At 41.5% G+C, this 17,061-nt stretch overlaps 1 protein-coding gene across 13 annotated transcripts in view; it reads right to left on the bottom strand.

Moving 5' to 3' along the window:
- LOC106609087 (lysine-specific demethylase 5A) overlaps positions 1–17,061 on the bottom strand; it is a 95,034-nt gene that overhangs the window by 47,967 nt on the left and 30,006 nt on the right. For 9 of the 13 annotated variants that reach the window (XM_082977576.1, XM_082977574.1, XM_082977566.1 and 6 more), the window contains 2 exons: positions 2,082–2,176; positions 1,667–1,834 (listed from right to left, as the gene is read on the bottom strand). In XM_082977576.1, coding sequence (XP_082833702.1) covers positions 1,667–1,834; positions 2,082–2,176 — 263 coding nt within the window. The remainder of the gene's footprint in view (positions 1–1,666; positions 1,835–2,081; positions 2,177–17,061) is intronic. The other 4 variants (XM_082977567.1, XM_082977569.1, XM_082977573.1 and 1 more) reach the window with 1 other exon arrangement.

Here is a 17,061-nt window from a genome sequence, read left to right as displayed (position 1 = left end):
GGTTTGGTCCAAAATAATCCATCGTTATATCCGAATAGCGGCGTTTTGTTCGTGCGTCCCAGACACTATCTGAAATGGTAAATCAGGGTCGCGCGCATGGCGCAATTCGTGACAAAAAAAATCTAAATATTCCATTACCGTACTTCGAAGCATGTCAACCGCTGTTTAAAATCCATTTTTATGCCATTTTTCTCGTAAAAAAGCGATAATATTCCGACCGGGAATGTCCATTTAGCTAAACAGAGGAAAGTAAAAGCTTTCGGTCGACGTGGGCACGAGCCTGAGTCTCACAGTACTGTAACCAGCCACTACCCAAACGCGCTACATTTTTTCAGCCAGAGCCTGCAAAGCCACGATTCAGCTTTTTACCGCCTTCTGAGACCCTATGGCAGCCGTAGGAAGTGTCACGGGACAGCTAAGATCCTCACTCTTCAATAAACAGAGACAAGAAGAACGACACCTTGTCAGACAGGCCACTTCCTGCATGAAATGTTCTCAGGTTTTTGCCTGCCATATGAGTTCTGTTATACTCAGGCACACCATTCAAACAGTTTTAGAAACGTTGGAGTGTTTTCTATCCAAAGCCAATAATTATATGCATATTCTAGTTACTGGGCAGGAGTAGTAACCAGATTAAATCGGGTACGTTTTTTATCCAGCCGTGAAAATACTGCCCCCTAGCCATAACAGGTTAACCTCACTAGGGTAGGGGGCACGATTTTCATCCGTAGGGGGCACCATTTTCACCTCCGGATGAAAATCGTGCCCAAAGTAAACTGCCTGCTACTCAGGCCCAGAAGCTAGGATATGCATATAATTCGTAGATTTGGATAGAAAACACTAAAGTTTCAAAAAATGTTAAAATAATGTCTGAGTATAACAGAACTGAAATGGCAGGCATAAACCTGAGGAAAATCCATCCAGGAAGTGAAAAATTAGGGCGAATGACAACATTGAGTGAGTGGACCCTGGGATGTCCTCAGAGCTGGTTACTGCGAGCAACCGAGAGCGCGCCTTTCTTGTTTTGTTTTTTTATTGACGAAGCTATTGTCCGGTTGAAATATTATCGATTATTAAGGCTAAAAACAACCTGAGGATTGATTATAAACATCGTTTGACATGTTTCTACGAACTTTACGTATACTATTTGGAATTTTCGTCTGCCTCTTGTGACCGCATTTGAGCCATTGGATTACTGAACAAAACGCGGCAACAAAACTGAGGTTTTTGGATATAAAGAGGGACTTTATCGAACAAAACGAACATTTATTGTGTACATGGAGTCTTGTGAGTGCAACCTTATGAAGATGAAAGGTAAGTGATTCATTTTATTGCTATTTCTGACTTTCGTGACTAATCTACTTGGCTGTTAACTGTACGTAATGGTGTGTGTGCTGAGTGCTGTCCTCAGATAATCGCATGGTTTGCTTTCGCCGGAAAGCCTTTTTTAAATCTGACACGGCGGCTGGATTAACAAGAAGTTAAGCTTTATTTTGATGTATAACACATATATTCAAGAATGTTAAATATTTGAATTGAGTATTTTTTAATTTCCCGCTCTGCAATTTCACTGGATGTTGGCCAGGTGCGACGCACACCCCCTAGAGAAGTTAAGTGAGGAATCAGCTTCGGATTGGGTAGTGGCAGGGTCACCAGAGTTCCATACCTCAGCAACACACTTGGGGCATCGCCAGTCCCCCTTAGGGACATCCTGTAGGGGCGGAATCAGACAGAAGGTGTGGTAGCTGTCATCACAGCCATCACACAGCAGGAGGCGGTCCTCCTCATTGCCCCGCCCACACATCAGGCACATGTACAGGTCAATCTGGGGGATCTAGGACAGGAAATACAGAAAAATAATAAATCAAATGATTACATTCAAAAAGTGGTCCATGAAACTAAAAACATGTTTTGAGCTGTTGTCCACTAGTGATTCATTTGTTTCTAAGCACTCTAGTGAGTGAGAACAGGACAACACAGACAGTGAAGAAAAGTTGAAATCAACTCATACCTACAAAAATCTAGATTTATTATAGAATATTAGACCGACACAAATGAGGTAGTTAACTGGTGATACTCACAAAGTTGACCTCCAGGGTTTCTTTGCGTGGTCGCATCTTAATGGCGAAGGCCTGTGCCTTCAGGTGACGCTGCTTCTTATTGAACCCATCATCTTCTCATGTAACACAAGAGAACAGAATTGCTCCAATACTGAGGTGAGGGAATTGACATTCCACAACATGCATTTTCCCCCAAAATACAGAAAGAACATTGCTCACTAATTATGCTCCAAAACATTTAATGGGTATAGCAACCAACATTTCGGCACACAGTGCCTTCTTCAGGAAGTAGACAAACAGTGCAATTAGTTCAGCCAAGGAACACAGTGAGGAGAGTATCATTGTAATTAAGGTAATGAGGGGCAAAAAATTGGAACTGTTAAAAAACTAAGATTTTACAGCATGTCAAGATGTAAATAATTGCCCCATGTATTCAACATCTTATGTAAACATGATTAGATATAATTGAAAATCTTGGTCGACCGAGAGTAGTCTTATCCTTCAACCTTTTTAAACTGTGTACTTTTACGTGTATAGACACTCCCTGTATTTGAATGAAATCCACATATGCACTGAGCTTCTCTGGTGCTTTAAGCACTGCTGAAATACTTAAATAAATAAAAATAAAAAAATCAATCTACACACAATACCCCAAAATGAAAAAACAGGTTTTGGAATGACTATATTTATAAAAAAAACTAAAAAAAACGAATACCTTATTTATGTAAGTATTCAGACCCTTTGCTATGAGAAATTGAGCTCAGGTGCATCCTGTTTCCATTGATCATGCTTGAGATGTTTCTACAACTTGATTGGAGTCCACCTGTGGTAAATTCAATTGATTGGACATGATTTGGAAATGCACATACCTTTCTATATAAAAAGGTCCCACAGTTGACAGTGCATGTCAGAGAAAAAAAACCAAGCCATAAGGTCGAAGGAATTGCCCGTAGAGCTCCGAGACATGATTGTGTTGAGGCACAGATCTGGGGAAGGGTACCAAAACATTTCTGCAGCATTGAAGGTCCCCAAGAACACAGTGGCCTCAATCATTCTTAAATGGAATAAGTTTGGAACCACCAAGACTCCTCCTAGAGCTGGCCACCTGGCCAAACTGAGCAATCAGGGAGAAGGGCCTTGGTCAGGGAGGTGACCAAGAACCCAATGGTCAATGACAGAGCTCCTCTGTGGAGATGGGAGAACCTTCCAGAAGGACAACCATCTCTGCAGTACTCACCAATCAGGCCTTTATGGTAGAGTGGCCAGACAGAAGCCACCTGACAGCCCGCTTGGAGTTTGCCAAAAGGCACCTAAAGACTCTCAGATCATGAGAAACGAGATTCTCTTGTCTAATGAAAACAAGATTGAACTCCTTGGCCTGAATGCCAAGCATCACGTCTGGAGGAAACCTGGATCTATCCCTACGGTGAAGCATGGTGGCAGCATCATGCTGTGGGGATGTTTTTCAGTGGCAGGGGCTGGGTGACTAGTCAGGATTAAGGCAAAGTACAGAGTTTCTTAGAAACCTGCTTCAAAGAGCTCAAGACCTCAGACTGGGGCGAAGGTTCACCTTCCAACAGGACAACGACCCTAAGCACACAGCCAAAAGAAACGTCACTTTTTCAGGACCCTGTCTTTCGAAGATAATTCATAAAAATCCAAATAACTTCACAGATCTTCAATGTGAAGGGTGTAAACACCGTTTCCCATGCTTGTTCAATGAACATGCACCTGTGGAACGGTCGTTAAGACACTAGCAGCTGACAGACGGTAGGCAATTAAGGTCACAGTTATGGAGACTTAGGACACTAAAGAGGCCTTTCTACTGACTCTGGAAAACATTAAAAGAAAGATGCCCAGGGTCCTTGCTCATCTGCGTGAATGTGCCTTAGGCATGCTGCAAGGAGGCATGAGGACTGTAGATGTGACCAGGGCAATAGATTGCAATGCCTGTACATACTAGAGGTCGACCGATTATGATTTTTCAACGACGATACCGATTATTGGTGGACCAGAAAGCCGATACCGATTAATTGGACGATTGTTTAAAATGTATTTATAATAATGACAATTACAACAATAGTGAATGAAGACTTTTATTTTTACTTAATATAATACATCAATAAAATCAATTTAGCCTCAAATAAATAATCAAATATGTTCAATTAGGTTTAATAATGCCAACAAAAAAAAAGTGTTGGAGAAGTAAAAATGCAATATGTGCAAGTTTCTTGCTCAGAACATGAGAACATAAAAAAGCTGGTGGTTCCTTTTAACATGAGTCTTCAATATTCCCATGTAAGAAGTTATAGGTTGTAGTTATTATAGTTATTCTCTCTATACCATTTGTATTTCAGATACCTTTGACTATTGGATGTTCTTATAGGCACTTTAGTATTGCCAGTGTAACAATATAGCTTCCGTCCCTCTCCTCGGCCCTACCTGGGCTTGAACCAGGAACACATCGACAACAGCTACCCTTGAAGCATCGTTACCCATCGCTCCACAAAATCCGCGGCCCTTGCAGAGCAAGGGGAACAACTACTTCAAGTCCTCAGAGCGAGTGAGTCACCGATTGAAACGCTATTAGCGCACACCCCACTAACTAGGTCGGGAGTTGATAGGCTTGAAGCACAGCGAAGAGCTGCTGGCAAACGCACGAAAGTGCTGTTTGAATGAATGCTTACGAGCCTGCTGCTGCCTACCACCGCTCAGTCAGACTGCTCTATCAAAACATAGACTTAAATAACACACAAATACGAGCCTTAGGTCATTAATATGGTCAAATACGGAAACTATCATTTCGAAAACAAAACATTTATTCTTTGTGAAATACGGAACCTTTCCGTATTTTATCTAACGGGTGGCATCCATAAGTCTAAATATTCCTGTTACATTGCACAACCTTCAATGTTATGTCATAATTACGTAAGATTCTGGCAAATTAGTTCACAACAAGCCAGGCGGCCAAAAACTGTTGCATATACCGACACTGCGTGCAATGAACGCAAGAGAAGTGACACAATTACCCTAGTTTAATATTGCCCGCTAACTTTGTATTGCCCACTTAATATTGTCTCAATATCTGTCAGACATATCAGTGTGGATGACGGATCACCACCTCAAGCTGAACCTCGGCAAGACGGAGCTGCTCTTCCTCCCGGGGAAGGACTGCCCGTTCCATGATCTCGCCATCACGGTTGACAACTCCCTTGTGTCCTCCTCCCAGAGTGCTAAGAACCTTGGCGTGATCCTGGACAACACCCTGTCGTTCTCCACTAACATCAAGGCGGTGACCCGATCCTGTAGGTTCATGCTCTACAACATTCGCAGAGTACGACCCTGCCTCACACAGGAAGCGGCGCAGGTCCTAATCCAGGCACTTGTCATCTCCCGTCTGGATTAATGCAACTCGCTGTTGGCTGGGCTCCCTGCCTGTGCCATTAAACCCCTACAACTCATCCAGAACGCCGCAGCCCGTCTGGTGTTCAACCTTCCCAAGTTCTCTCACGTCACCCCGCTCCTCCGCTCTCTCCACTGGCTTCCAGTTGAAGCTCGCATCCGCTACAAGACCATGGTGATTGCCTACGGAGCTGTGAAGGGAACGGCACCTCCATACCTTCAGGCTCTGATCAGGCCCTACACCCAAACAAGGGCACTGCGTTCATCCACCTCTGGCCTGCTGGCCCCCCTACCTCTGAGGAAGCACAGTTCCCGCTCAGTCCAGTCAAAACTGTTCGCTGCTCTGGCACCCCAATGGTGGAACAAGCTCCCTCACGACGCCAGGACAGCGGAGTCAATCACCACCTTCCGGAGACACCTGAAACCCCACCTCTTTAAGGAATACCTAGGATAGGATAAAGTAATCCTTCTAACCCCCCCCCCCCCCTTAAAAGATTTAGATGCACTATTCTAAAGTGGTTGTTCCGCTGGATATCATAAGGTGAATGCACCAATTTGTAAGTCGCTCTGGATAAGAGCGTCTGCTAAATGACTTAAATGTAAATGTAAATATTGCCCGCTTTCTTTCAACTAAATATGCAGGTTTAATAAAATATACTTCTGTGTATGGATTTTAAGAAAGGCATTGATGTTTATGGTTAGGTACATTCGTGCAACAATTGTGCTTTTTTCACAAATGCGCTTTTGTTAAATCATCCCCTGTTTGGTGAAGTTGGCTGTATGTTAGGAAGAAATAGTCTTCACACAGTTCGCAACGAGCCAGGCGGCCCAAACTGCTGCATATACCCTGACTCTGTTGCACAGAACGCAAGAGAAGTGACACAATTTCCCTGGTTAAAAGAAATTCATGTTAGCAGGCAATATTAACTAAATCCGCAGGTTTAAAAATATATACTTGTGTATTGATTTAAGAAAGGCGTTGATGTTTATGGTTAGGTACACATTGGTGCAACGACAGTGCTTTTTTTGCGAATGCACTTGTCAAACCACCCGTTTGGCAAAGTAGGCTATGATTCAAGGATAAATTAACAGGCACCACATCGATTATATGCAAAGCAGGACAAGCTTGGTAAACTAGTAATATCAACCATGTGAACGTTTAATGCTAGCTAGCACCTTACCTTGGCTCCTTGCTGCACTCGCAAAACAGGTCAGCCGGCCACGCAGTCTCCTCGAAGAGTGCAATGTAATCGGCCGTGATCGGTGTCCAAAAATGCCGATTTCCGATTGTATTGAAAACTTGAAATTGTACCTCATTAAATCGGCCATTCCGATTAACCTGTTGTGGTATAGGGGGCAGTATTTTCACGGCCGGATAAAAAACGTATCTGGTTACTACTCTTGCCAAGAAACTAGAATATGCATATAATTTGTAGATTTGGATAGAAAACACTCTAAAGTTTCTAAAACTGTTTGAATAGTGTCTGTGTGTATAACAGAACTCATATGGCAGGCCAAAACCTGAGAAGATTCCATACAGGAAGTGCCCTGTCTGACAATTTGTAGTCCTTCTGTTGCATCTCTATCAAAAATACAGCATCTGTGCTGTAACGTGACACTTTCTAAGGCTTCCATTGGCTCTCTAAAGCCGCCAGAAAGTGGAATGGGGTGTCTGCTGTCTCTGGGGACAGTGAGACAGATGCGCAATCACGAGACTTCTCCATGTTTTTCTTTCTCTCTCTGAATGAATACAACGTTGCCCGGTTGGAATATTATCGCTATTTTACGAGCATAAAAAAAAACTGATTTTAACCTGTTAGGGCTAGGGGGCAGTATTGACACGGCTGGATAAAAAACATACCCGATTTAATCTGGTTACCACTCCTACCCAGTAACTAGAATATGCATATACTTATTACATATGGATAGAAAACACCCTAAAGTTTCTAAAACTGTTTGAATGGTGTCTGTGAGTATAACAGAACTCAAATGGCAGGTCAAAACCTGAGAGATTCCTTTACAGGAAGTGGCCTGTCTGACCATTTCTGGAACTTCTTTGCCATCTCTATCTTTTACTAAGGATCTCTGCTCTAACGTGACACTTCCTACGTCGTCCATAGGCGCTCAGAGCCCGGGAAAAAACAGAATGTCGTCATCCCAGCCCCAGGCTGAAACACATTATCGCCGTTCTCAAGTGGCCGATCAAGGGACTCTGGGCTTAGGCGCGTGACCCGACCGCCCCCGCCTTTGTGATTTTTTCCTCTGTTTGCCGAAAAGGAGATTCCCTGTCGGAATATTATCGCTTTTCTACGAGAAAAATGGCATAAAAATTGATTTTAAACAGCGGTTGACATGCTTCGAAGTACGGTAATGGAATATTTAGAATTTTTTTGTCACGAATTGCGCCATGCGCACGACCCTTCTTTACCATTTCGGATAGTGTCTGGAACGCACGAACAAAACGCCGCTATTCGGATATAACGATGGATTATTTTGGACCAAACCAACATTTGTTATTGAAGTAGCAGTCCTGGGAGTGCATTCTAACGAAGACAACAAAAGGTAATCAAACTTTTATAATAGTAAATATGATTATGGTGAGTGCTAAACTTGCCGGGTGTCTAAATAGCTAGCCCGTGATGCCTGGGCTATGTACTCAGAATATTGCAAAATGTGCTTTCACCAAAAAGCTATTTTAAAATTGGACATATCGAGTGCATAGAGGAGGTCTGTATCTATAATTCTTAAAATAATTGTTGTGCTTTTTGTGAACGTTTATCGTGAGTAATTTAGTAAAATGTTAGCGAATTCCCCGGAAGTTTGCGGGGGGTATGCTAGTTCTGAACGTCACATGCTAATGTAAAAAGCTGGTTTTTGATATAAATATGAACTTGATTGAACAAAACATGCATGTATTGTATAACATAATGTCCTAGGGTTGTCATCTGATGAAGATCATCAAAGGTGAGTGCTGCATTTAGCTGTCTTCTGGGTTTTGGTGACATTATATGCTAGCTTGAAAAATGGGTGTCTGATTATTTCTGGCTTGGTACTCTGCTGACATAATCTAATGTTTTGCTTTCGTTGTAAAGCCTTTTTGAAATCGGACAGTGTGGTTAGATTAACCTGTTAGGGCTAGGGGGCAGTATTTGCACGGCTGGATAAAAAAATGTACCCGATTTAATCTGGTTACTAATCCTACCCAGTAACTAGAATATGCATATACTTATTACATATGGATAGAAAACACCCTAAAGTTTCTAAAACTGTTTGAATGGTGTCTGTGAGTATAACAGAACTCATTTGGCAGGCAAAACCCTGAGACATTTTCTGACAGGAAGTGGATACCTGATGTGTTGTATTACCTTTAAACCTATGCCATTGAAAAACACAGGGGCTGAGGAATATTTTGGCACTTCCTATTGCTTCCACTAGATGTCACCAGCCTTTACAAAGTGTTTTGAGTCTTCTGGAGGGAGATCTGACCGAACAAGAGCCATGGAACGATGATGGCCCATTAGACACCTGGCGCGCGAGTTCATGTTGGGTACCCTCGTTCCAATACGTTATAAAAGAGTATGCATTCGTCCACCTTGAATATTATTCATGTTCTGGTTAAAAAAGGCCCTAATGATTTATGCTATACAACGTTTGACATGTTTGAACGAACGTAAATATATTTTTTCCCCTCGTTCATGAAGTGAAGTCCGGCGGGCTTAGATCATGTGCTAACAAGACGGAGATTTTTGGACATAAATGATGAGCTTTTTTGAACAAAACTACATTCGTTATGGACCTGTGATACCTGGAAGTGACATCTGATGAAGAGAATCAAAGGTAATGGATTATTTACATAGTATTTTCGATTTTAGATCTCCCCAACATGACGGCTAGTCTGTATCGCAACGCGTATTTTTCTGGGCGCAGTGCTCAGATTATTGCAAAGTGTGATTTCCCAGTAAGGTTATTTTTAAATCTGGCAAGTTGACTACGTTCAAGAGATGTAAATCTATAATTCTTTAAATGACAATATAATATTTTACCAATGTTTTCTAATTTTAATTATTTAATTTGTGGTGCTGACTTGACTGCCGGTTATTGGAGGGAAACGATTTCCTCAACATCAATGCCATAGTAAAACGCTGTTTTTGGATATAAATATGAACTTGATAGAACTAAAAATGCATGCATTGTCTAACATAATGTCCTAGGAGTGTCATCTGATGGAGATTGTAAAAGGTTAGTGCATCATTTTAGCTGGTTTTATGGTTTTGGTGACCCTGTCTTTGAATTGACAAAACATTACACACAACTCTTGTAAATGTACTGTCCTAACATACTCTAAATTTATGCTTTCGCCGTAAAACCTTTTTGAAATCGTAAAACGTGGTTAGATTAAGGAGATGTTTATCTTTCAAAGGGTGTAAAATAGTTGTATGTTTGAAAAATGTGAATTTTGACATTTATTTGGATTCAAATTTGCCGCTCTTGAAATGCACCTGCTGTTGATGGAGTGCACCACGGGTGGGACGCTGCGCCCACCTGCCCATAGAGGTTAACGAGAGTCTTGTCTTTAAATAGCTGTAAAATAGTCATATGTTTGAGAAATTGAAGTAATAGGATTTTTAAGGTTTTGAAAATCGCGCCACAGGCTTCAAGTGGCTGTTACGTAGGTGGGACGAATTCGTCCCGCCTAGCCCATAGAGGTTAAACAGCGTTTGACATGCTTCTAAGTACGGTAATGGAATATTTTGAAATGTTTTGTCACGAAATGCGCTCGCGCGTTACCCTTCAGATATTGACCTGTACACACAAACAAAACGGCGGTATTTGGATATAACTATGGATTATTTGGAACCAAAACAAGATTTGTTGTTGAAGTAGAAGTCCTGGGAGTGCATTCTGACGAAGAACAGCAAAGGTAATCCAATTTTTCTAATAGTAATTCTGAGTTTAGGTTGTCCCAAACTTGGTGGGTGTCAAATTAGCTAGCTGTGATGGCCAAGCTATGTACTCAGAATATTGCAAAATGTGCTTTCGCCGAAAAGCTATTTAAAAATCGGACATAGCGATTGCATAAATGAGTTCTGTATCTATAATTCTTAAAATAATTGTTATGTATTTTGTCAACGTTTATCGTGAGTAATTTAGTAAATTCACCGGAAGTTTTCAGTGGGTATGCTAGTTCTGAACATCACATGCTAATGTAAAAAGCTGGTTTTTGATATAAATATGAACTTGATTGAACAAAACATGCATGTATTGTATAACATAATGTCCTAGGAGTGTCATCTGATGAAGATCATCAAAGGTTTGTGCTGTATTTAGCTGCGTTTTGGGTATTTGTGATGCATGCTAGTTGCTTGGAAATGGCTGTGTGGTTTTTTGTGTCTATGTACTCTCCTAACATAATCTAATGTTTTGCTTTCGCTGTAAAGCCTTTTGGAAATCGGACAACGTGGTTCGATTCAGGAGAAGTGTATCTATAAAATGGTGTAAAATAATCCTGTTTGAGAACTTTGAATGATGACATTTTGTGGTTTTAAATTTGGCGCTCTGATTTGTCACTGGCTGTTGAATAGTGTGGGACGACTTCGTCTCACCTCCCCTAGAGAGGTTAATCGGTCGACCTCTAGTACATACATGCACACAGTTGAAGTCAGAAGATTACATACACAAATACATTTAAACTCAGTTTCACAATTCCTGACATTTAATTCTTGTATAAATTCCCTGTCTTCGGTCAGTCAGGATAACCACTATTTTAACGTGAAATGTCAGAATAATAGTAGAGAATGATTTACTTCAGCTTTTATTTCTTTCATTACATTCCCAGTGGGTCAGAAGTTTACATACACTCAATTAGTATTTGGTAGCATTGCCTTTAAATTGTTTAACTTGGGTCAAATGTTTTGGGTAGCCTTCCACAAGCTTCCCACAATAAGTTGGGTGAAACTGAGTCAGGTTTGTAGGCCTCCTTGCTCACACACGCTTTTTCAGTTCTGCCCACAAATTTTCTATAGAATTGAGGTCAGGGCTTTGTGATGGCCACTCCAATACCTTGACTTTGTTGTCCTAAAGCCATTTTGCAACAACTTCGTAAGTACGCTTGTGGTCATTGTTCATTTGGAAGACCCATTTGCGACCAAGCTTTAACTTCCTGACTGATGTCTTGAGATGTTGCTTCAATATATCCACATCATTTCTCTCCCTCATGATGCCATCTATTTTGTGAAGTGCACCAGTCCCTCCTGCAGCAAAGCAACCCCACAACATGATGTTGCCACCCCTGTGCTTCATGGATGTATGGTGTTCTTCGAATTGCAAGCGTCCCCCCCCCCCTTCTTCCTCCAAACATAACGATGGTCATTATGGCCAAACAGTTCTATTTTTTTTCATCAGACCAGAGGACATTTCTCCAAAAAGTACGATATTTGTCCCCATGTGCAGTTGCAAACCATAGTCTGGCTTTTTTTATGGAGGTTTTGGAGCAGTGGCTTCTTCATTCCTAAGCGGCCATTAAATTGTCGATATTGGATTTGTCTTACTGTGGATATAGATACTTTTGTACCCGTTTCCTCCAGCATCTTCACAAGGTCCTTTACTGCTGTTCTGGGATTGATTTGCACTTTTTGTACCAAGTACGTTCATCTCTAGGAGACAGAACGCGTCTCCTTCCTGAGCGGTATGACAGCTGTGTGGACCCATGGTGTTCATACTTGCGTACTAACAAACAGCTCAACGACCATTTCGAATCCCACCGTACCTTCTCCGCAATGCAATCTTGTTTCCGAGCTGGTCATGGGTGCACCTCAGCCACGCTCAAGGTCCTAAACGATATACCTGTCATCGATAAAAGACAATACTGTGCATCCGTATTCATTGACCTGGCCAAGGCTTTCGACTCTGTCAATCACCACATTCTAATCGGCAGACTCAACAGCCTTGGTTTCTCAAATGACTGCCTCACCTTGTTCACCAACTACTTCTCAGATAGAGTTCAGTGTGTCAAATCGGTGGGCCTGTTGTCCGGACCTCTGGCAGTCTCCATGGGGGTGCCACAGGGTTCTATTCTCGGGCCGACTCTTTTCTCTGTATACATCAATGATGTCGCTCTTGCTGCTGGAGATTCTCTGATCCACCTCTACACAGATGACACCATTCTGTATAATTCTGGCCCGTCTTTGGACACTGTGTTAACCTGTTGGGTCTAGGGGGCAGCATTTGCACGTCTGGATAAAATTTTTGTACCCGATTTAATCTGGTTACTAATCCTACCCAGTAACTAGAATATGCATATACTTATTATATATGGATAGAAAACACTCTAAAGTTTCCAAAACTGTTTGAATGGTGTCTGTGAGTATAACAGAACTCATTTGGCAGGCAAAACCCTGAGACATTTTCTGACAGGAAGTGGATACCTGATGTGTTGTATTGACTTTAAACCTATCCCATTGAAAAACACAGGGGTTTAGGAATATTTTGGCACTTCCTATTGCTTCCACTAGATGTCACCAGCCTTTACAAAGTGTTTTGAGTCTTCTGGAGGGAGATCTGACCGAACAAGAGCCATGGAACGGTGATGTCCCATTAGACACCTGGCGCGCTACTTCATGTTGGGTACCCTCGTTCCAATACGTTATAAAAGACTATGCATTCGTCCACCTTGAATATTATTCATGTTCTGGTTAAAAAAGGCCCTAATGATTTATGCTATACAACGTTTGACATGTTTGAACGAACGGAAATATATTTTTTCCCCTCGTTCATGACGAGAAGTCCGGCTGGCTTACATCATGTGCTAACGAGACGGAGATTTTTGGACATAAATGATGAGCTTTTTTGAACAAAACTACATTCGTTATGGACCTGTGATACCTGGAAGTGACATCTGATGAAGAGAATCAAAGGTAATGGATTATTTACATAGTATTTTCGATTTTAGATCTCCCCAACATGACGTCTAGTCTGTATCGCAACGCGTATTTTTCTGGGCACAGTGCTCAGATTATTGCAAAGTGTGATTTCCCAGTAAGGTTATTTTTAAATCTGGCAAGTTGATTGCGTTCAAAAGATGTAAATCTATAATTCTTTAAATGACAATATAATATTTTACCAATGTTTTCTAATTTTAATTATTTAATTTGTGACGCTGACTTGACTGCCGGTTATTGGAGGGAAACGATTTCCTCAACATCAATGCCATAGTAAAACGCTGTTTTTGTATATAAATATCAACTTGATAGAACTAAAAATGCATGCATTGTCTAACATAATGTCCTAGGAGTGTCATCTGATGGAGATTGTAAAAGGTTAGTGCATCATTTTAGCTGGTTTTATGGTTTTGGTGACCCTGTCTTTGACTTGACAAAACATTACACACAACTCTTGTAAATGTACTGTCCTAACATACTCTAAATTTATGCTTTCGCCGTAAAACCTTTTTGAAATCGTAAAACGTGGTTAGATTAAGGAGATGTTTATCTTTCAAATGGTGTAACATAGTTGTATTTTTGAAAAATTTGAATTTTGACATTTATTTGGATTCAAATTTGCCGCTCTTGAAATGCACCTGCTGTTGATGGAGTGCACCACGGGTGGCACGCTAGCGTCCCACCTAGCCCCAAGAGGTTAACTAACCTCCAGATGAGCTTCAATGCCATACAACTCTCCTTCCGTGGCCTCCAACTGCTCTTAAATGCAAGTAAAACTAAATACATGCTCTTCAACCGATCGCTGCCCACACCTGCCCGCTTCTGACTAAGACTATGTGGACAACTACAAATACCTAGGTGTCTGGTTAGACTGTAAACTCTCCTTCCAGACTCACATTATGCATCTGCAATCCAAAATTAAATCTACAATCGGCTTCCAATTTTGCAACAAAACATCCTTCACTCATGCTGCCAAACATACCCTCGTAAAACTGACTATCCTACCGATCCTTGACTTCGGCGATGTCATTTACAAAATAGCCTCCAACACTCTACTCAGAAAATTGGATGCAGTCTTTCACGATGCCATCCGTTTTATCACCAAAGCCCCATATACTACCCACCACTGCGACCTGTATGCTCTCGTTGGCTGGCCCTTGCTTCATATTTGTCGCCAAACCCACTGGCTCCAGGTCATCCATAAATCTTTGCTTGGTAAAGCCCGCCTTATCTCAGCTCACTGATCACCATAGCAGCACCCACCCGTAGCACGCGCTCCAGCAGCTATATTTTACTGGTCAACCCAAAAGCCAATTCCTCCTTTGGCCACCTTTCCTTCCAGTTCTCTGCTGCCAATGACTGGAACGAATTGCAAAAATCAGTGAAGCTGGAGTCTTATACCTCCCTCAGTAACTTTAAGCATCTGATGTCAGAGCAGCTTACAGATCATTGCACCTGTACATAGCCCATCCAGCTACCTCATCCCCATATTGTTATTGGTTTGTTTTGCTCCTTTGCACCCAAGTATCTCTACTTGCACATTCATCTTCTGCACATCTATCACTCCGGTGTTTAATTGCTAAATTGAAATTACTTAGCCACTACGACCTATTTATTGCCTTATCTCCCTAATCTTCCCTCATTTGCACACACTGTATATACACTTTTCTATTGTATTATTAACTGTACGTTTGTTTATTCCATGTGTAACTGTTGTTGTTTGTGATGCACTGCTTTGCTTTATCTTGGCCAGGTCACAGTTGTAATTGAGAACTTGTTCTCAACTGGCCTACCTGGTTAAACAAAGGTGATTTTTTAAAAATTATTATTAAATAAATCTGATGCAGCACTCCATCACTCTCCTTGGTCAAATAGCCCTTACACAGCCTGGAGGTGTGTTTGGTCATTGTCCTGTTGAAAACAAATGATAGTGGGACTAAGCACAAACCAGATGGGATGGCGTATCGCTGCAGAATGCTGTGGTAGCCATGCTGAATGTGTGCCTAGAATTCTAAATAAATCACAGACCGTGTAACCAGCACAGCACCCTCACACCATCACCCCTCCTCCTCCATGCTTCACGATGGGAAACACACATGCAGAGCTCATCTGTTCACCTACTCTGGTCTCACAAAGACATGGCGGTTTAAACCAAAAATCTCCAATTTGGACTCAGACCAAAGGACAGATTTCCACCGGTCTAATGTCCATTTCCTGTGCTTCTTGGCACAAGCAAGTCTGCTCTTCTTATTGGTGTCCTTCAGTAGTGCTTTCATTGCAGCAATTCAACTATTAAGGCCTGATTCACGCAGTCTCCTCTGAACAGTTGATGTTGAGATGTGTCTGTTACTTTTTCTCTGTGAAGCATATATTTGGGCTGAATTTTCTGAGGCAAGTAACTCTAACCTCTATGGGCTAGGCGGGACGAATTCGTCCCACCTACGTAACAGCCACTTGAAGCCTGTGGCGCGATTTTCAAAACCTTAAAAATCCTATTACTTCAATTTCTCAAACATATGACTATTTTACAGCTATTTAAAGACAAGACTCTCGTTAATCTAACCACACTGTCCGATTTCAAAAAGGCTTTACAACGAAAGCAAAACATTAGATTATGTCAGCAGAGTACCAAGCCAGAAATAATCAGACACCCATTTTTCAAGCTAGCATATAATATCACAAAAACCCAGAAGACAGCTAAATGCAACACTAACCTTTGATGATCTTCATCAGATGACAACCCTAGGACATTATGTTATACAATACATGCATGTTTTGTTCAATCAAGTTAATATTTATATCAAAAACCAGCTTTTTACATTAGCATGTGACGTTCAGAACTAGCATACCCCCCGCAAACTTCCGGGGAATTCGCTAACATTTTACTAAATTACTCACGATAAACGTTCACAAAAAGCATAACAATTATTTTAAGAATTATAGATACAGACCTCCTCTATGCACTCGATATGTCCGATTTTAAAATAGCTTTTTGGTGAAAGCACATTTTGCAATATTCTAAGTACATAGCCCAGGCATCACGGGCTAGCTATTTAGACACCCGGCAAGTTTAGCACTCACCATAATCATATTTACTATTATAAAAGTTTGATTACCTTTTGTTGTCTTCGTCAGAATGCACTCCCAGGACTGCTACTTCAATAACAAATGTTGGTTTGGTCCAAAATAATCCATCGTTATATCCGAATAGCGGCGTTTTGTTCGTGCGTTCCAGACACTATCCGAAATGGTAAAGAAGGGTCGCGCGCATGGCGCAATTCGTGACAAAAAAAATTCTAAATATTCCATTACCGTACTTCGAAGCATGTCAACCGCTGTTTAAAATCAATTTTTACGACATTTTTCTCGTAGAAAAGCGATAATATTCCGACAGGGAATCTCCTTTTCGGCAAACAGAGGAAAAAATCCCAAAGGCGGGGGCGGTCGCGGTCACGCGCATAAGCTAGTGTCTCTTGATCGGCCACTTGAGAAAGGCGATAATGTGTTTCAGCCTGGGGCTGGAATGACGACATTCTGTTTTTTCCCGGGCTCTGAGCGCCTATGGACGACGTGGGAAGTGTCACGTTAGAGCAGAGATCCTTAGTAAATGATAGAGATGGAAAAGAAGTTCAACAAATGGTCAGACAGGCCACTTCCTGTAA

Source organism: Salmo salar, chromosome 07 (genome assembly GCF_965601325.2).
Source record: "Salmo salar chromosome 07, fSalSal1, whole genome shotgun sequence".
NCBI lineage: Eukaryota > Metazoa > Chordata > Actinopteri > Salmoniformes > Salmonidae > Salmo > Salmo salar.
Note: the sequence above shows the minus strand (reverse complement) of the source record. Positions and strands in the feature narration are given on the sequence as shown.